This window comes from Brassica rapa, chromosome A02 (assembly GCF_000309985.2).
Source record: "Brassica rapa cultivar Chiifu-401-42 chromosome A02, CAAS_Brap_v3.01, whole genome shotgun sequence".
Taxonomy (NCBI): Eukaryota; Viridiplantae; Streptophyta; class Magnoliopsida; order Brassicales; family Brassicaceae; genus Brassica; species Brassica rapa.
In genome coordinates this window covers 4041838-4062080 of record NC_024796.2, presented here as the reverse complement: position 1 = coordinate 4062080, position 20243 = coordinate 4041838, and the positions used below count along the sequence as shown (strand labels likewise).

The 20243-nt window shown below is 39.5% G+C and overlaps 3 protein-coding genes and 1 pseudogene across 4 annotated transcripts; all 4 read left to right on the top strand.

Annotated features, from left to right (window-relative positions):
* The first annotated feature begins 720 nt into the window (after nt 1-720).
* LOC103851310 lies at nt 721-2347 on the top strand. Its single transcript, XM_009128153.2, has one exon. The coding sequence runs from the start codon at nt 786-788 to the stop codon at nt 1968-1970; it is 1185 nt and encodes a 394-aa protein (XP_009126401.2). The 5' UTR covers nt 721-785; the 3' UTR covers nt 1971-2347.
* Nucleotides 2348-2707: 360 nt separating this feature from the next.
* On the top strand, nt 2708-8556 carry LOC103851309 (peroxidase N-like). 2 transcript variants are annotated; one of them, XM_009128152.2, is made up of 4 exons: nt 2708-7072; nt 7191-7373; nt 7771-7933; nt 8105-8556. In XM_009128152.2, the coding sequence occupies exons 1-4, from the start codon at nt 6869-6871 to the stop codon at nt 8458-8460; spliced, it is 906 nt and encodes a 301-aa protein (XP_009126400.1). In that variant the 5' UTR covers nt 2708-6868; the 3' UTR covers nt 8461-8556. The 2 variants fall into 2 exon arrangements, with proteins under 2 accessions (XP_009126400.1, XP_009126399.1); XM_009128151.2 differs by having other exon boundaries at nt 8036-8556.
* A 281-nt stretch (nt 8557-8837) lies between these two features.
* On the top strand, nt 8838-11695 carry LOC103851308 (peroxidase 58-like). Its single transcript, XM_009128150.2, has 4 exons — nt 8838-9807; nt 10355-10552; nt 10711-10876; nt 11011-11695. The coding sequence occupies exons 1-4, from the start codon at nt 9598-9600 to the stop codon at nt 11424-11426; spliced, it is 990 nt and encodes a 329-aa protein (XP_009126398.1). The 5' UTR covers nt 8838-9597; the 3' UTR covers nt 11427-11695.
* Nucleotides 11696-11949: 254 nt separating this feature from the next.
* On the top strand, nt 11950-18883 carry LOC108870753 (annotated as a pseudogene).
* The last annotated feature ends 1360 nt before the right edge of the window (nt 18884-20243 follow it).

Sequence of the window (20243 nt, the reverse complement as noted above, 5' to 3'; positions counted from 1 at the left end):
AAGACATTCATTTGAAACTTCACGTGATCTTCAAATTCTATTTATGTCAAACATATAATTTCTAGGCATTTTCAAACACGATGGACTGAAACGGCTTGATACCATATGGTACCATAACATGTTGTCATTTTCCCTTACTTATTATAGGAGCTAACATATTCCAATTTTTGGGATTAATGTATATATTCATTCATCCAAAACCCAAATGCACATTTATTACTTCAAGAAGTTTTATTACAGTTAAAGACAGAAAAATATGTCAGATTTATTGCCAAAATTTCAAAGTTATTAGAGTTAGATTTACACATGAGAAATGACTAAATTTATATAACTATTAGCTAGCCTAATAATAATAATCAAAGAAACCCGTAACCGACGCAACCCTTGAAATAAATAAATAAAAGCCGTTGGATTCAACGTATCGCATCTCCGTCGTTGATTACCCCAGCGAGGCTTCCTTGGCCTCTATTTAAAGAATCTCTCTTAAGCAAGTTCCTTTCATCATTTCCCAAGTCCCCAGATCCAATTACAGAAGATTCTCAACTCCCAAAAATTTCATCTTAAAATTGAACAAAAAAAAAAAAACTCTAAAATTCGAAATCGAGCTACTACATCCCAATCACCAAAACTTAAATCCGAGAGAGTTCTCTTGTTGACTTTGTTTGATTAATCTCTGGTTTTATTTGGGAATTGCACTTCCAAGCACTCACAAATTGATCTCTGCTTCATTGATTATATTCCGTTACCGTTAGTGTTCGCGTGTCTTGTATCGTCCATCTAAGCTAATGAATCCGCATCCGCAAAGGATGAACCCGGTTCAGCCTCGGATTATGAACCAGAATCCGTTGCTAAACCAGACTCAAGGCTTAAACCATCCGATTATCGGTATGATGAATATGCTGAACCAGCAGCCACCGGTTATGATGAACAACAACCAGCCTCTGATGATGAATCATCCCCGGAGCTTCAACAACAACAACTTCTCCTCGAAAACGAACCGCAACAACAGCAATTGGAAAGGAAAGAAGATGAGGGATCCAATCAGGAGGACGTACAATCCTCAGATCGGAGGCGGTTACAAGCCGCCGCCGCTCAACGAGCTGCAGACTCAGAACCGTTTAAAAACTAAAAAGTTTTACCCCAAGAAGAAGTACGCTAACAACAATAACAATAACCGTTACGTCCCTTACGCGCCGAGGAACACGACGTCGTTTATCATCCGCGCCAAGAAATCCGGCGGAATCGCGGAGCTGGTGTCTCCGTGCCCCGTGACGCCAGCTGTGCTTCCGACGCCGATGTTTTCGCCGTCTAGGGAGGTGTTGGGAGACATGGCGAAGGAGGAGTGGGGCGTTGACGGTTACGGCTCAATGAAGGGGCTGATTAGGCTGCGACCTGATGGAAATGATGATGATGAGGGAGGATCGAGTGGGAGTGATGTGGAGGAGCATGTTGAGGTTGAGAGGAGATTGGATCATGATCTGAGCCGGTTTGAGATGATTTATCCGAGTTGTGGCGGCGGGTTTGAGTACAACAATGTGTTGGAGAGTCGAGTTGATGATCAGGATAGTCATATTGCGCAGCTGGAGGAAGAGAATTTGACTTTGAAGGAGAGGCTGTTCTTGATGGAAAGGGAGGTGGGGGATTTGAGGAGGAGGTTGCAGTATCTTGAGACGAGGAGCGTGGTTGTTGAGAATGAGTCTGGGAGTGAGGGGGATGATACTGGGGGGTCTGATGCGCGTACTAGTGGTGACACCAAGGAGAATCATGTAGGTGGAGAAGATGTTACGGTGAATGAAGCAAAAGAGGCCCAAGCTGAAAAGAATTGTAGGGAAGTTTCAGGTGGACAATGTGAGGAAGCTGATCAGGTTATGGTTGGTATGGATCAGAGTAAGGAAAATGAAGTGGGAGCTGCGAAGGTTGAAGATGCATGCGAGAATGATTCTGTTAGAGGACAAGGAACAGCCATATGAAGAGGGAAGGGAACCTATGATTGTAGGTGGTGTGAGTCTCTTATATGCACAGGCGTTATTGATAGATTGTATATGTCAAAATGTGCTTGTCTTTATTAGGCTTTAGTCTAGTTCCCTTATGGCTTTTGGTATCAGAGTCGGGACTTAGGAGAGTCGCTTTCCTCTGGTGAAGTTCGTATGAAGTCATGAATCATGATAAGCTTTCTTTTGCTGGTTCAGGTCGTGTTTTTACTTCTCTGACCTGGTTGGTTCATCTTGTTGATGATAAGTTCCCTGGTTAATAAGATTGTAGTAAAAGCGAAGATCATTGTAGTGAAAGAACCTATGGATGATAGAGTTTTAAGTTTCTTTCTTTTAATTGATTGCATGTTTTTCTTCAGTAGCACAAGCAGAGTGTATGTGTATTGGTTTGAGACAGTTGCAGATAGCTGAGCTTGCAGACAGAATGAATGATGTCCGTGATTCTATAATCCTTTACTTAGATGAAGTTTTGTTTTACTTTTGCTACTCCTCTCTTTTTGGGTTTGCGTCTGAATAACAGTTAACGCGTCCCAAGTTTAGGCCCATGTTGGTCAGTGGGCTGCGCTAGTTAATGTCCATAATACTAACCGGACACCTAACTTGGACATAAAAGAAGAATATTGACTTTTCCATCTATATAAAGGATATAAAGTTGAATAATGAAAAAAATTTAAGCACTAATTTTTGAATTACTTCAATTTATAGAAGTTGCACAAAACGCCGTTGATTTATGCGATTTCAATTCATGTGCCAATCCACTCGTTTGGCGCGTTAATGTGATATTCTAAAAAGCTTACATTAAAGTTATGGAGTTTACATGAGTTATACTGTTACAGCATGAGAAGATGCAGATGAAGATTATCGAGGATATTTCAAAGTTTATTTTTCTGGATCGTTTCTTTTAGGGAAAATTGGAAAAATGGACACTTTGAACTTTTATTTGTCACAATAGGACTTCTGATACTTTGGCCAATTCTGGACGTATTTTACCCTTCTTTTATGGGGAAAATAGTAAACTGAATTTTAAAAATGTTAAAAAATATGAAAACTATTGGAAACATAAGTATGACAATATATATGTTGAAAAGTTTTTTTTTTTAAAGTGGAATCATATTTTATTTTATCTTCTAACTACAGTAAGAATACTAATTCTGGTTATCTACTTAGCCTAGAAATCAGATACTAAATTTATACATAGATATATTCAGGGTATACAACGTAAACTAGTCTTTCTTATATATTCTAACACATCTATAATTTGAAACATTATAATCAAGAAAGATGTCTTTAGTATACCTACAGCTTGATAATGACATATAACCACAACGCACTGATATACCTTATCTATATTGTGTGCCATAACCTATTCTGCCTTTTACCTTATGTGGCACTTAAGGAAGAATATGTTTCTCATCTACTCTATTGTGTTCTGCGTAAGCTAGGATATATATTCTAGGAAAATCCGAAAAATATGGAAACTTCCATATTCAGTTAAAGATGTTTCCTAAATCTAACCTAAATCTAAACTAAATCTACCCTAAATCTTTCAAAGAATATTCTCCCACGTTTTTCTCCTCCTCCTACTCCCATGATCTTTTTCTCTTTGTTCTTTGTGTTTCTTTCTTCTTCATTCACATAATCATCTCTTCTCTCTATCAATACCACATGGTTCTAATCTATGTTAAATCTGATGAATGAATGTCTAGTTGCAATGAAGAGTGGAAATCTCGCACCATAACTTCTCTTTCAATCTTTTTTTTTATGCATCATATGAATCATGTGATTGTAATTTGAAGCTGATATTTAATGTGATTTATATGGTTAAATATCAAGGGTCCTTAGCTCAATGGTAGAGCAAATGACTGCAGATCAATAGGTAACCGGTTCGAGACCAGATGGGCCCTTCTTTATTTTTACTTTTCTATTATGTTTTTACTCTGCTTCAGGTTTGGATTTGGAATTCAGATACAAGCACTCAAGCCTAATATTAGACCATCAATGGCAATAAAACTCAAAGGAGAAACACACAAAAATGCTCAAAGAGCTTATTAAACGATAAAAAAGCAAAACACTAAATCCAGCCACATTCTCGGACCACAGATCTTCATAGCTGATAAAATCCATAAACCCGTAACTCTGTGTAATATACGTTAAAATAAGCTGCCGTGCTTGGTCGGGTATTAAGAAAGGATATCACATGTCTAAGACCTTATTTAAATTGAACTGCAAGTGGCTTAATGGGGCCAAATACAATATCTGTTCCTTACAACTGTAACCCTCGAAGTGATATAATCTCCTAATCACCTGTACGTGCTTCTCCATGCACTTAGTTAGAGGATGTGTGTGGTTTAATGAGACCAAACACACTACCTGCTCTATATTGAAAACAACAATCATAAAAGGCCAAGACCCTAACCGAGAATAGAAAAAACCCAAGAACCCAAATCCATACCCAAGTTTAAGATCCTGGCAGTTAAAAGATAAAGAGGAGCCACATCCATACCCCATAAATGTTTCTCTTAACAAAATGAAGACAGAACAATACCAGTAACCAAAGAAAGATGTTACCAGACACAGCCGAGGATCCCTTATTGATGACAGAACTAAAACATGCCAAAACTCCAAGTAAGAATGACCTAGCCAACTGACACCAACAATATGAAGCGCATTCCAATACTTGAACAACTCACAGAGATGGACAAAACAACAAAGAACAATGCTTATAATGATTGTATCCGAGAGACAGCAATAACAGCAACATGAAGAGCCAGTTTTAATCCAAAGTTTCTACCCTTAACCATAACATCAGAAATAAGATAGAAAACAAAAGAAATTCAAAGGAAAAACCGATAAGAACGAAAACATATAAAAACCAAGAACCAGAAACCCATGACTGCTCACGAAACCTCTCTGCTTCACCGCTTTTCATGTCTCCAGACTTTCCAATTGTAAGAGTGATGCTAAAAAAAATTGTAAGCACATCTCTCTTTATAGCAAACCCAGTTATCTAACTCCCTTCGCCAAAACACTCTCGTTGAATCTGAGATTGTGACTTGATGAAGTCTGAGCTCAAAATCCAATCAGAATATCTTGGTAATTTCCCAGATCTTTCCATACGATATCTCCTTTTTGCGAGACAATCCTTCGCGACCCCGGAAGATATTTTTTTGCCAAATCTCCCTGACTCTTATGTATCTTTCGGATCCTGCCCTCGTGATGATGCTCTTTATGATTCCATAACAACCATTGAATCCCTGGATCCCATCGTCGAAGAACCATTGAAACCCTAATTTGTTTTCACCTTCAACCGCCATCGAGGAGGAATACTTTCTGTTTTCTTATTATTTTATTCTATTATAAGAAAATTACTAAATATTTTATTTATTAGTTTTTAATTAAAAGAAATTGAATAATTTAAGGGTATAATGGTATTAACATTAATCTAAATCCTATTTTCCTAAATAATCTTCTAAAAATCTTATTGAGACAAATCTAAGTTCAAAGTGTCTTTTTTTTTCCAATTTTCCCTTTCTTTTACTATTTCCCACATTCCTGTCAAGTATTATCCCACATTTATGCAGTTTGATTCATTTCTCTATTTGTATATTTTGGGGCTACCATCCGTATTCAGATGCTCATCTTGATTCTTGACCACGCCACAAGAGAAGACGCCTTAAAATAGCTCTAGTGGGATCGAATGTGGAATTTACATAAGTAAAGAATTAAGAATATGTATAAATACACGTGTCTTTTTGTTATATTTTATTTGGCGTGCCGATATTGCTAATAGCGCGAAGTGGAAACAATTTGGACGATGCACTTTGTAAACAAAAGAATTATATAAAATCACTGCAAAATTATATAATTAGGTTCAAGTGGGAAAGTAACACTACCGCTAAAACCGATCATAATAAGTTGACTACTACGTGGAATACCATCATTATCAAGGTAGTCGTCAGTGTTCCTAAGTACTTTTTGGTGTGTTTACACAATTAGTTAACTATCAATGAATGGTTTTATCCATTTCGGGATTGTTAACAATCAGTCAATCACTTTAAGATATCAATTATCTTCTCATTTGTAAGCATTTCAATGGATAATTGATATACATCTTTTTGGTTTTAGGTATAATCATTGATTCTCAAGTTCGTTCATTATTTATATAAAAGTATATATATTTTAGGTTAAGCTACTTAAATCTGTTAATTGGAATATATAGTTTTAATTAAGGAAATATCCGTTGAAGTTTATGTTTTAAATAGTAGTGATCCAATAACATTCAATGGATTTTCTAAACCTGTTTTAATTTAACTGGCTCTAAATATATATCATCATGAGTATGTTGTTTCTTTATGTATAGTGAGAATAAATTCTAACTAAATTCATGTGCATAGTTCCTATCAGGCTCAATCTCATCAAAAAGATACATGTAACTTGTAAGTACCAGTGGGGAAAATTGTTTCACACAATGTCCACTTGCGTCCTAAGAATACATTTAAATACATGCAGCCCTATTCTATACAAAGTTGATTACAGTCACTAGTTTTAGTGGATTACGTAATATAAAACCGGCCAACATACAAAACAAGATAGAAAGTTCATGAGTCTTATCAATTTGAATGCTTCTTTGTGCCTAATTTTACAAGAATTAAAAAAAAAACATGGAGCTTAATGCGTCCTCTTGAGCACAAGAAATTAATATTTCGAAGCCTCCATGCGTCACCATCCATTAATCATTCTCGTAATAGTCCACTAACAGAAGCACAATTAAGCCCTTTGCTACCTATTTTTTTTCTCTATAAGTAGAACCACATTTCTTCAACATCGTATTAAACTATCACTCTAGTAACTCATCTAAACAAGCCATCTTATAGACAATGAGAGGACATGTATTGCTTACTGTTTTCACCCTGTGTATGCTTTGTTCAGGGGCTAAGGCACAGCTAAACCCTAACATTTACGCTAAATCATGCCCGTATCTTGTTTTAATTGTCCGCAGACAAGTTATGAACGCCCTGAAGGCAGATACTCGGATGGCTGCTTCTCTCATTCGTCTTCATTTCCATGACTGTTTCGTTAATGTATGTATTGCTATCTCTACTATCGAACTCTTGTTTTTATGTTTAAGTTTTAAATATTGTAACAATTTTTGCATACTTCCAAACACTTGTCATCAGTTTTTTAGCGTGGACTTTTCAGGGGTGTGATGCGTCTGTATTGCTGGATGGAGACGATAGCGAGAAATTAGCGATCCCAAATCTAAACTCTGCGAGAGGATTTGAAGTAATTGATACGATCAAAGCCGATGTGGAATATGCATGTCCTGGTGTTGTTTCTTGTGCTGATATACTCACTTTAGCCGCTCGCGACTCGGTTGTCTTAGTAAGCCTTTTCGCTCCCAATATTTAACAACCATCAAAGCCTTAATTATTAATTTAATTTCAGTGGATCCTTAGTCAAATTTCGAGTTAGAGATTTCATATAATTAACACAAGTTACAGCTTTTAAGAAACAAAAGTTTATATAGTGACTTCCATTGCCAGTATTTTTAGTACTAGACATGATATTTTTTTGAGAGACCTTCAATGCATATTACTATTTTTGGTAATTTTTATAAATTGATTCTCTAATACGGATGCCCTAAAACATGAGATAAGTGTTTATTTTCTTTGGTCGTCTATATAATTACAGATGCATGATGCATGCTTTCGTATATTAACTATTGTTATATATCTTTATGATATTTTGGCCGTCGTCCATAACGGGATTTGATTTGCAGAGCGGAGGGCCTCAGTGGAGAGTAGCGTTAGGAAGAACAGATGGACTTGTGGCAAATCAGAGCAGTGCAAATAATCTACCATCTCCTTTTGAACCCTTAGACGCTATTACTGCCAAGTTTGTAGCTGTTGGCCTTAATGTCGCCGACGTCGTAGCTTTATCAGGTTTCGTTACGATTTTCTTCAATATACAATTATCTTTATTTCGGTATTATTTTCTTCTAAGTAGTTATCACTAATTATGCATGTACATTTTTCATTACAAAGGAGCTCACACCTTTGGACAAGCAAAATGTGATGTCTTCAGCAATAGGCTGTTCAACTTTGACGGTGCAGGATCTCCGGACGCAACACTTGAGACAACACTCTTGTCTGATCTGCGAACAGTTTGTCCCGCCGGAGGAAGTGGAAACCAAACAGCTCCCCTAGACAGGAACTCTACTTACGCCTTCGACAACAACTATTTCAAGAACCTCCTCGAAGGGAAAGGTCTTTTGAGTTCGGATCAGATTCTGTTCTCGAGTGATTTGGCCGTGAACACAACAAAGAGACTTGTGGAGGCTTATAGTCGGAGCCAGTACTTGTTTTTCAGGGACTTCACTCGTTCGATGATCAAAATGGGTGGTATTACGAATCTTGTTAATGGATCTAGTGGGGAGGTTAGGAAAAACTGTAGGGTTATAAATAACTAGCCTGAGTGTTCCTATTTTCTGCAATGTTTGGGAGTTGAACAGTCCTTGTGTGTTTCAAAATGGCCACTTGTGCAATCTTATGTTTCTTGCTTCTAATCCGCTCCAATAGATGTTATGCACAGTTTCATATGCACATACACTTCATGATTCTTGCATGCACACAACCTAAATAATGTTTCATTTGTTTTTTGCTAATCAGAATAATATTTAAATGCAACTAAAATAACTTAAATGAACAAGAAATGTGTGTTTAAACCTCACATAAACACAAGAAATCAAAAGTCAGGAATCAGAAGAATTCAAGTAGGGCTATAACCTTTGATACAGAGATTTTTGAACATATGCTTCATCAACCAAGATATATAAAAATTAAAACTCCTAACAATTAAGGCAAAATAGTTGCAGCATTTCTCTTATGTAAGATGGTCTCATTATCAAATTTCATCGCATATGTCGGCCGGTAAATATTAAAGGTAGGCAAAATAAAGTTCAAAAACGACTAGTTTCCGTGAAATTCAACGAATCAAATCTTTAAGCAGATGACAACAACACTGTCCAATTATTTTGAGAAAACTGGCTCCATTTTGATGGCTTGAAACACAAGAAAATTAAAACTACTTTCAAATCTACGCGGGAGGAATAGTAAGCATGATCCAATTTCAACACATCATTATTAATTCGTGTTGACGTATTTTTTCTTGTTTCTTACTACGGGAATTTTTGTTTGCTTGCGCGGATTTTGGTTACTACAAATCTGTAGCTTTTTTTATATTACATCATATTTTCTAAAATTTTGTATTTTCTTTATGTCAAAAAAACAATTAGCTCATGACGTAAATTCATATGATATTTTTATCTATTATTGATGAGAGATAAATACAAAGTTTTATTTTGTTTTCATAAACATTTTGATGATTGGATTATAAAAATATTACTATATATTTTATTTTTGAAACCTATATATTGCTTTTAGCCATTATTTATCCTTCAAAAATTTATTTTCCTAAAACATGCAGAATTTTCTTCTAACGTTAGATACAAGCTCTCTATAAAAGGCTACGAAAATATTTCTTTTAGCATCTACCCACAAATTCCTTTAGCCTTCTTATCACTCGGTTTAACAAAAAGAGACCAAAAATGGGTCTAAGCAATACTATTGCCTTGCTTTTGATCTCGAATTTGATGTTTGGGGTTTTGGGTAATGCTCAGCTTACCTCTGATTTTTACTCCACGACCTGCCCTAATGTCACAGTCATTGCTCGGGGCCTGTTGGAGCAAGCAAGCCGCAGCGACGTTAGACTCACTGCTCAAGTCATGCGCCTTCACTTTCACGACTGTTTCGTGAACGTAAGATCTATTTTATTCATTAGCATTTTTGAGGTTATAATGAAAACAACTGATTCATTGACCAAAAAAATGAAACCAATTGATTCAATGCGCATTTGGTCTCATGATTCATGTTGAATAAAAAGAAATATCATTATTCATGTTGAATATAAACAAACCGTTGTTTATATTGATAAGGTCATAACTCTATTAATTCTTTTGGCTTCAAAAGGTACTAATAGTTCACGTCACTGATTGACCATACAAAGTACCAACGTGTTGTAAATTGTGAGTTTAGTGGAGTCATTGATTTTTAAGATCAAATTTAAAGTTTTTAATTTTTAATTATATTTTGGACTACATAGTCCTTCATTAACATGATTTCATATTACGATGGTAAAAAGTCTATAAACTAAAATATTATTTTTTCCTTGACTTTTTTCTCTAGTCATGGGCTAAATAAGTTACATGGCATAGGAAAATATGTAGTTATAGATTTACAATATGACTAAGATAATTATATGTAGACATATACTAGTGCACAGAACATTGACCTTAAAGTGTGTAGGGGTGCGATGGTTCGGTACTATTGGATGCTGCTCTGGCGGATGGAGTAGAGGGTGAAAAGGAAGCTTTCCAAAACGCTGGTTCTCTTGGCGGTTTCGAGGTGATCGATGAAATCAAAACCGCTCTCGAGAATGTTTGCCCTGGAGTTGTCTCTTGTGCCGATATCCTTGCTATCACAGCTGAAATATCTGTCTCACTGGTAATGATAATTCTCAAAATCTACGTGCTTTCAAATTTTTAATTTTATGTCCATAACATGCATTAGTAGAAATCATCATAGGCGACATGTCTTGAATTTATATTCCAGTTTTACGTAAGCATTTTAATATAACTATTTGAACTTTCATTTCATTCAAGGCGGGAGGACCGTCATGGGACGTATTGTTAGGAAGGAGAGATGGTCGGACAGCAAACCGTGACGACGCCGTGGCTGCACTTCCACTAGGACCTGACTCTCTCGATATCCTTACCACTAAGTTCTCCGAACATAATCTCGACACTACCGATCTGGTCGCTTTATCTGGTACATTCGCGTTTTAATTATTTTGACCGTCTTATAGAAATATGATTATAATTCATAATGTATAAAGATCAGGACTGCAATAGTACTTTGAAGTATTAAATCTAATAGATTTATGAATCATAATAAATGTACAGGTGCTCATACCTTCGGGAGGGTTCAGTGTGCAGCGATAACCAATCGTGTGAACAATTTTGATGGTATCAACGGACAGTCGGACCCGAGTGTTGAACCGGCATTCTTGCAAACGTTGCGACGACAATGCCCGCGAGGCGGAAGTCCCACCGCCTTAGTAAATCTTGATCCTACGAGCCCTGACTCATTTGATAACGACTATTTCAAGAACCTTCAAAACAACCGTGGAGTACTTGAATCAGATCAAATCTTGTTTTCCTCAAGAGGAGCTCCCACTGTACCTTTGGTGAATCGTTTCGCAGAGAACCAAAGTGAGTTCTTTAGAATTTTTGCTAGATCGATGATCAAGATGGGAAACGTAAAGACTCTCACGGGTACTGAAGGTGAGATTCGTAGAGACTGCAGACGGGTCAACTAATTTTATTTGTATCATTGCATCTTGAAGTGACCAAATATTATTTGTTGTTATACATGGAATAAGTGGTAGCAAATTTGTGCTTTTCCACAACTTTTTTTTCCGTTGGATTTTGTTTTACTAGTCGAGAAAGACTTGGATGAACCCAAGTTTTTCTCTTACTATTCAGGCTAAGCATGCCATTGTTATTATTATTTTTTAAAATCATATATGTACACATATGAGAAGAGCTTTACGCTCTTTCTATTAGCCTACATATTGTCTTCTATTTAGACCCTATGTCCCTATATAATAATGTAGTTTTGGAAAAATTGTGAAATCGTAATTCCTTAAAATTAATTCTCAAGGGTTTCAAAAAAAAGGAAAAAGTTTCCAAGGGTTAAAGAGGACCTCTAATAGCATTTTAACGCGGTATACTAACGTGTTTCTTAAGGAGTGGATTTCGCGCTTTTGATAAAAACAGATTTCATAAGTCGCGAGATAAAGAACGGTTTCGGTCCGTTTTTACACTATTTTGCGGATCCCACGAAGCGACCCGGTTCTGTTTTTTATTTTATTTAATCAGATAAAACAAAACAAAAAAATTTTAGAAACCCAAAAAGGATTTCACCCGATAATCATGTTCTAAGTGGACCCATACACAAAAATGGAAAGACGGAAATAATATTAAAATACTTATGACCATGAGTTTTCTTGGATTGAAGTCATATTGAAAAACCAGGATTGAAGTCATGTTGAAAAGGTCAAACCCTAATGCATTAACAGAAAGCAGATCTTTCAACCAAAAGGTCCAAAACCATCAGTAAATCATATAACTTTTACCACAATAACTGGTAGACCAGTTAATTCGAAATCCGGTGAAAATGATTTACGCCATATAATTAATTAATATATTTAAAGTCAGCTCTGGGAAAAATGGAGGAAGCTAGGGTTTTGGCGATTGGCGACACTAGGGTTTCGAGTACGGCAGATTTGGATGAAACTATGATGGATGTGGGGGAGAGAGGGAGACCGCCAGGAGATCCGCCAGATAAGTTAACCTCATGGGCAGCGAAGGTGGTGGAGACGGCTGAGGGAGGGATGCCAGTACCGGAGGTTTTGATTGCAGATTCTTTTGTGTCGGAGAGGGTACGGGTAGAATTTCCGAATGGAGAAGACGGAGAACCATCCATTACGATCGAGAATGAGGTTTTGGAAGCGATGAATGGAATGTGGAAGCAGTGTATGATCGTTAGGGTTTTGGGAAGAAACGTCCCGATTGTTGCCTTGAACAGGAAGTTAAGAGAGTTATGGAATCCAAAAGGTGCCATGTACGTGATGGATTTACCTAGACAATTCTTTATGGTCAGATTCGAGAAAGAGGAGGAATATCTAGCGGCATTAACAGGAGGACCATGGAGAGCGTTTGGTAGTTATCTTATGGTTAGGGCTTGGTCGCCAGAGTTTGACCCACTGCGGGATGATATCGTAACAACACCAGTGTGGATCAGGTTGACGAATATACCAGTGAACTTTTACCATCGATCGATCCTTATGGGGATTGCCAAGGGGTTGGGCAAGCCGATTCGAGTGGACTCGACGACGTTGAATTTTGAAAGAGCTCGGTTTGCTAGGGTGTGCGTGGAAGTAAATCTAGCAAAACCATTGAAAGGAACGGTTCTCATCAATGGTGAGAGATATTTTGTAGCCTATGAGGGGTTGTCTGAGATATGTCCAAGGTGTGGAATCTATGGACACCTGATACATGGTTGTCCACGAACATTGGCGGAACGTGCGGCGAGTCCAACGACGCAAACAGTGGCAACAAGAAAGGTTGAGACAGCGAACTTGCAAGCTCCACAATTGCAGGAGGACGGTTTCATACTGGCGAAAGGTTCGCGAAAAGGAACACCGAGTTCATCTCAGCATACGACAGGTACGGCAAGGAAATCGAATGGGGAGATGAATAGGAATAACCGTGGGAATCCGAGCAGAAAGGAAGCTGCGACGATTGTGCTATCAAACAAATATGGAGAACTGGATACGGGTACGAAGCTGGATGTAGTAAGAGAGGATGGGACTTCTGGACAGGAGAATAAGGAGAATCTGAATATGAACGTTCAAAATAGTAAGGGGAAGGGAGCCTTGCAGGAGAAGTTAATTATGACTTTCGGTAGTAAGGCTAGTTTACTGCCTACATCGCAAACATGGACTAGAGAGAGAGGGCCTGGCAACAAGAAAACGGTGGAGTCGGCTAGGGGGAGACTCAAAAGAGTAAACAGTAGGCCGGTTAGAGGACTGGTATTTGGTCCGACCAAGGGAGAGATAAGTTTATCAGAATCTGGGAAGAGATTGAGAGTGGAGAACAGTGAGGCCGGGAGATCGGGTGGAGGACTCAGAGAAAGGGTAGAGGATGGGAGATGTATGCCTGCGCGCCTTCAATTGCGAGATGAAGAACTGGAAAACCCGATGGAGAGTATTATCAGCGAGACAGAACATGGCAGAGCTGATATACAGACGACTTCTCAGGAGGAGGAGAGGGTGGTATCCCTTGCATGACGGGACGCCCCGGTGATTCGTGTTGAGATTGTGATTTTTACGATGATGAATTGCTTATTTTGGAATTGCCGGGGGGCGAATAAACCCAATTTTCGACGTTCTATTCGGTATATACTGAAGAAGTTCAATACTGATATTCTTGCATTGTTTGAGACGCATGCGGGGGGTGACAAGGCGATGAGAATTTGTCAAAGTCTGGGGTTTGATAACTCCTTTCGTATAGATGCTGTTGGGCAGAGTGGGGGAATATGGCTTCTGTGGAGGGATCAGGCTTGTGCGATCACGATAGTGGGGTCATCTGATCAGTACATACATGCGAGGGTGGTGATTGGGACAGAGCTGATCCACATTATAGCCGTTTATGCGGCGCCTACGGTCAGTCGCAGGAGTGGTCTTTGGGGTCAGTTGAAAGCCGTGTTAGAGGATATTGATGAGCCGGTCTTAGTAGGTGGAGATTTCAATACTATAGTGAGGTTGGACGAGAGAACAGGCGGCAATGGTAGACTCTCTCCGGACTCGCTGGCGTTTGGGGAATGGATCAATGATTCAGCCTTGGTGGATATGGGATTTAAAGGAAGTACGTTTACCTGGAGAAGAGGAAAAGAATCGCATAACTTTGTGGCAAAACGGCTTGATAGGGTGTTGTGTAACGCCCAGACGAGAGTAAGATGGCAGGAGGCGGTGGTTTCCCATCTTCTTTTCTTAGCTTCAGATCACACACCAATCTATGTTCAGTTGGAGCCGGTACGGAAAGGGAATCCAAGAAGGCGACCGTTTAGGTTTGAAGCAGCATGGCTCAAACATGACGGGTTTAAGGAGCTGCTCTTAGCATCCTGGAATGGGGAGATGAGTACTCCTGAGGCTCTGGTATCCTTGAAGGAGAAACTCAAGAAATGGAATAAAGAAATTTTTGGGAATGTTACTATAAGAAAAGAGAAATTACTTGGAGAGATTAAAGAGATTCAGGAGGAGCTGGAGAGGAACCCAAATGATATGCTGATAGCGAGGGAGACGGTTTTGCAAAAAGAGTTTGACATTGTTCTTGAACAAGAGGAAGTGCTTTGGTATCAGAAATCGCGAGAGAAGTGGATAGTCCTCGGGGATAGAAATACAAAGTTCTATCACACAACTACTATTGTCAGGCGGAAGAGAAATAGGATTGAGATGTTGAAAGATGAGAATGGCCGATGGATAGAACAGTCGGAAGAATTGGAGAAGCTAGCAATTGAGTATTACAAGAGGTTATACTCGACGCAGGACATTTCAATGGATACTGACAAATTGCCGCAGCAGGGATTTACTGATCTTAAGAGCGATGAGCTGGAGTGTTTGATCAAACCGTTCTCGGCGGCTGATATGGAAGCCTCAGCTAGATCAATGGGTAAATATAAAGCTCCAGGACCAGATGGGTTTCAACCCGTCTTTTACCAGGACTCATGGGATGTGGTAGGAGAATCTGTGGCTCGGTTTGGGCTGGAGTTTTTTGAATCTGGAAAGCTAACGGAGGGGATGAATGATGCAATGGTGGTCCTTATACCGAAGGTTCTTAAGCCAGAAAGGATTGCGCAGTTTCGTCCTATAAGTTTATGTAATGTCTTGTTTAAGATAATAACAAAGGCAATGGTGTTGAGGTTGAAGAGTCTAATGCCAGTGTTAATAGGGCCGGCACAAGCTAGTTTCATTCCAGGCAGACTGAGCACCGACAATATTGTGGTGGTCCAGGAGGCGGTGCACTCGATGCGAAGGAAAAAAGGTAGGAAAGGTTGGATGCTTCTCAAACTGGACCTAGAGAAAGCTTATGATCGAATCCGATGGGACTTCTTGGAGGATACTCTGTACGCAGCAAAGTTACCACAAGTTTGGATTAAATGGATCATGGAGTGTGTGATGAATCCTGGGATGAGCTTACTGTGGAATGGAGAGAGAACAGAAGCGTTTACGCCACAGCGGGGACTTAGACAGGGAGACCCTTTGTCCCCGTATCTGTTTGTGTTATGTATGGAGAGATTGTGTCACCTGATCGAATTCTCGGTTGCTAAGAAGGAATGGAAACCGATCAGGTTGTCTAGAGGAGGACCATCTCTATCGCATATTTGCTTTGCGGATGACTTGATTTTGTTTGCTGAAGCGTCCATATCACAGATTCGGGTCATACGTAAGGTCTTGGAGAGCTTCTGTGGGGCGTCTGGACAGAAAGTCAGTCTGGAAAAATCACTAATTTTTTTCTCTGAGAATGTGCACAGAGATCTTGCCAGCGCTATAAGCCATGAAAGTGGGATTAAAGGCACGAAGGACTTGGGGAAGTACTTGGGTATGCCTGTTCTGCAGAAAAGAATTAATAAAGAAACGTTTGGCGCAGTGATTGAGAAAGTTTCGTCTAAACTAGCTGGATGGAAAAGGAGATTCTTGAGCTTAGCAGGGAGAATAACGCTAACGAAATCGGTTCTATCATCAGTCCCGGTTCATACTATGAGCACGATAGCCTTACCCTCATCGACTTTAAACCAACTGGATAAGATTGCCAGGGCTTTCATCTGGGGAAGTATAGATGGGACTCGCAAACAACATTTAGTGTCTTGGGAGAAAATCTGTAAACCGAAGAGAGAAGGCGGGCTTGGTATACGGTTAGCAAAGGAGATGAATGTTGCTCTATTAGCTAAACTTGGATGGAGGATGCTGAATACAGAAGATGGCTTATGGGTTAACATTTTATGTAAAAAGTTCCGTGTGGGAGAGCTAGACGACGCTTCCTGGTTGGTACCTCAGGGAAGGTGGTCGCCAACTTGGAGAAGCTTGGTGATGGGAATTCGAGAAGTTGTGGCTCCAGGAGTGAGTTGGATACTGGGAGATGGTCGAAGAGTTCGGTTCTGGAGAGATAGGTGGTTGCTGAAGGAACCATTGGAGGCCTTAAGCTTGATAGACATACCGGAGGAGTTAGAGGAAGCGAAAACTCGAGACTTATGGCAACAGGGTATTGGATGGATACTCCAACAGATTGAGCCGTATACATCGCTGCAGAACAGGCTTCAGTTAGCTTCCTTGGTGATTGATGAAGTGACTGGAGCTCGGGACAGAATGTCATGGGGAGAAGCTAAAGATGGACTGTTTTCGGTAAAAGCTGCGTACGCCTTCTTAACCAAAGACGCAGTTCCGAGACCAAATATGGAGGACCTATATAGTCGAGTGTGGCGTGTTACGGCACCAGAAAGGGTCAGAGTCTTCCTATGGTTAGTAACCCATCAAGTTATCATGACGAATATGGAGCGCAAAAGACGACACATAAGCGAGAATGGTACATGTCCACTATGCAAATCTGGTGATGAGACTATTCTCCATGTTCTTCGCGACTGCCCAGCGGCTGCAGGACTATGGAGGAAACTTGTGCTTCCAACTAGACAACAAAGATTCTTTAATCTAACCTTATTTGAATGGTTATATGAGAATCTCGCAAACGACAAGTCAGTCAACGGAGACCAATGGCCCTCTCTATTTGCGCTGACAGTGTGGTGGTGCTGGAAATGGAGGTGCGGTTATGTTTTTGGGGAGATAGGGAAGTGCCGGGATAGGGTGAGGTTTGTGAAAGACAAGGCTCAGGAAGTGATAAAAGCGAACAAGAAAGTAAGAGAGCCATCGGCCATTGGAGTACATGTCGAGAGGCAAATCGCATGGTTTGTACCGGAGAATGGATGGGTCAAGTTGAATACTGATGGAGCTTCTAGAGGGAACCCTGGTCTAGCTACGGCAGGTGGAGCTCTACGGGACGAAGAGGGAAAATGGATAGGTGGCTTCTCACTAAACATTGGTATATGTTCGGCTCCACTGGCAGAATTGTGGGGTGTATACTATGGCCTGTGTATAGCATGGGATAAGGGTATTCGCAAGCTTGAGGTGGAAGTCGACTCGAAGAGTGTGGTGGGTTTTCTTAAGACAGGGATTCATGATTCTCATCCCCTGTCCTTCCTAGTACGTTTGTGCTATGGCTTCGTATCAAGAGACTGGATAGTCAACTTTTCTCATGTGTATAGGGAGACTAATCGTCTAGCAGATGGATTAGCTAACTATGCGTTTTCTTTACAGTTTGGTTTACATTTCTTTGATTCTGTTCCAGAGCATGTTGCTCCTATTATGTTGGAGGATTTGAATGAGGTTGCGAGGACTCGGCAAATTTGCCCGTAGTCTGTTTTTATTTTATTAATAAAAGTAGGGGATCTTTTCCCCTGCATCCTACCAAAAAAAATATAATTAATTAATATTAGTAAAAGCAAACTTTGAACTCCAAAAAAAAAGTAGAGTCTAAAACTTAAACTCCTCCTAATTAATAAAATAATTTTTAACCATAACATACGATCTTTGGTTTCATATTTCTGCGAATCGAATACCAATTTTTATAGCACTCACAATTTTTATTTCAAAATCAGATAAATGACAAATTTAGCAAAAAGTGTAAATGGTTTTTATATGTATACCAACTATATAATTTCTAAACTACACTTTGTAAAGTTTTTGCATTATTGCAAAATAAAATAAATGTATTATAGACATTACTTCATATGTTAATTAATGAATCACTCCTCTAACATATATCTGAAACCACATTTTTCCATAATTATCAGCTATTCTATTTTGTAAAGCTATATCATTTATTCTGTCACACCAATGATGATTCAACTAACAGCTTATCCTCCACTAGACCGATTCAAACGAAAGAATAATTCGTTTTATGAGGCATGAGCCCGCATGACCGATTCAATCAAATTTTTTTCTTCTAATATTCCTGTTAGCTTCTAAAGACTTTTTCTTTAACTCACTAGGTCAAAACACGGATTTAAATTCGTCCACCATTGCGATATATACCCACTTTACTTCAAGTCAATTGTTTTCTTTCGTCGTGTCGTTATACCAAGTTTTTAGTCCGTTTTATTTTTTTTTTTTTTTTGGTCAAAATGTTAAGATTTATAACCAGTTTTCAATTTTACAGAGTTGTGGAAACCACTTATTACAAGAAAAGAAAGAAACAGCAACATTAGACAGGAGAGAGTGAGAAAGAAAAGAAGATTTGCAGCAGGGAAGGGGCTGGTGGAGGGCGTGAAGACGGTGGAATGATGGAGAGAAGTCGATCGCGAATCATCCTGTCAACCCGGGACACAGAAGCCTGAACTGGAGATGCGTTGTCCCTGAAGATTCTGAAATTTCTTTCCCGCCAAAGAACATAGGAGATGACCTGCAACAGAAGCTTGAAAACCGATTGTGCAGCAGAGGAGGAAGCCAGCGGGCCTTGGTCCAGCAAAGCGATGCACGAGAGGATAGATACCGGTGGGGCCGTTATAAATGAAGCGCAGAATTTAGTCCAGATCGCAATGGAATAGGGACATTGAAAGAACAGGTGATCATGGGACTCAAGCCCCGTAGAACACAGGACACAACTCAGCGGAACCGTTAATCCCCAAGATAATAAACGATCTCTGGTGGGAAGTCTTCCAAGAATGGCTAGCCATGCAATGAAGGAGCATCTTGGGATTTCCTCCCTGAACCAAATAAGTTTGTGCCATGAAACTGCTTGGGAAGCAACCCTAATTCTGTTCCAAGTAGCTTTTGAAGAAAACTTGGGAACATAATGATCAGCATTGTTCCTCCATACGTATTTATCAGGCCCTCGTGATGCTGAAGGAGGGGGCATAGTTGATAAAACAATTTGCAGGGTTTCTGCTTCCTCTGATCTCGCAGCCGGTAGAGACCACTCCCCATTGACAACGACATCAGCTACGGATGCAGAGCGTCGCACTCGGAGATCTCTTGGTCCCGTTTCTCCTAAGGCCGAGATCAAAGGGCCCAGATCAGACCACCAATCAAACCAGAAGGTTGCCGCCCTCCCATCACCAAGTGCACAACGCAAAAACTCCCTTACCCTATCTCTTATCAAGATCATTCCTCTTACTGTTGGCGAGAGTCGTTGAGAACTCTGCACTTCCCAATAATTTTTCCTTTTAAACACATTCTGCTTCAACCATTCAACCCAAAGAGATGAACCTGTTGCGAAATAATTCCATACCCTTTTGAGTTGGAAGATCTCTTGGAACTCTTCAAGCTTCCTTATCCCAAGGCCGCCTTCACATTTAGGTTTACAAATACTATCCCAGCTTACTCTAGCTCCTTGAGCTGATGTTGTCCTGTTGCCCCATAGGAAAGCAGAGCATAGGGAGTCGACTTTGGCATAGAATCGCTTGGGCAGATCAAAGACGGAACTCCAGAAGTTCACCATACCATAGATGACCGACACCACCA

Excerpts from the sequence above, each read along its gene's own strand:
- LOC103851310 (XM_009128153.2), top strand. The coding sequence starts at position 786 with ATGAATCCGCATCCGCAAAGGATGAACCCGGTTCAGCCTCGGATTATG.
- LOC103851308 (XM_009128150.2), top strand. The coding sequence starts at position 9,598 with ATGGGTCTAAGCAATACTATTGCCTTGCTTTTGATCTCGAATTTGATG. Across the intron at positions 9,808-10,354 it reads TTCACGACTGTTTCGTGAAC|GGGTGCGATGGTTCGGTACT; the intron begins GTAAGATCTATT and ends TAAAGTGTGTAG. Across the intron at positions 10,877-11,010 it reads CGATCTGGTCGCTTTATCTG|GTGCTCATACCTTCGGGAGG; the intron begins GTACATTCGCGT and ends ATAAATGTACAG.
- LOC103851309 (XM_009128151.2), top strand. The coding sequence starts at position 6,869 with ATGAGAGGACATGTATTGCTTACTGTTTTCACCCTGTGTATGCTTTGT. Across the intron at positions 7,374-7,770 it reads CTCGCGACTCGGTTGTCTTA|AGCGGAGGGCCTCAGTGGAG; the intron begins GTAAGCCTTTTC and ends TTTGATTTGCAG. Across the intron at positions 7,934-8,035 it reads CGACGTCGTAGCTTTATCAG|GAGCTCACACCTTTGGACAA; the intron begins GTTTCGTTACGA and ends TTCATTACAAAG.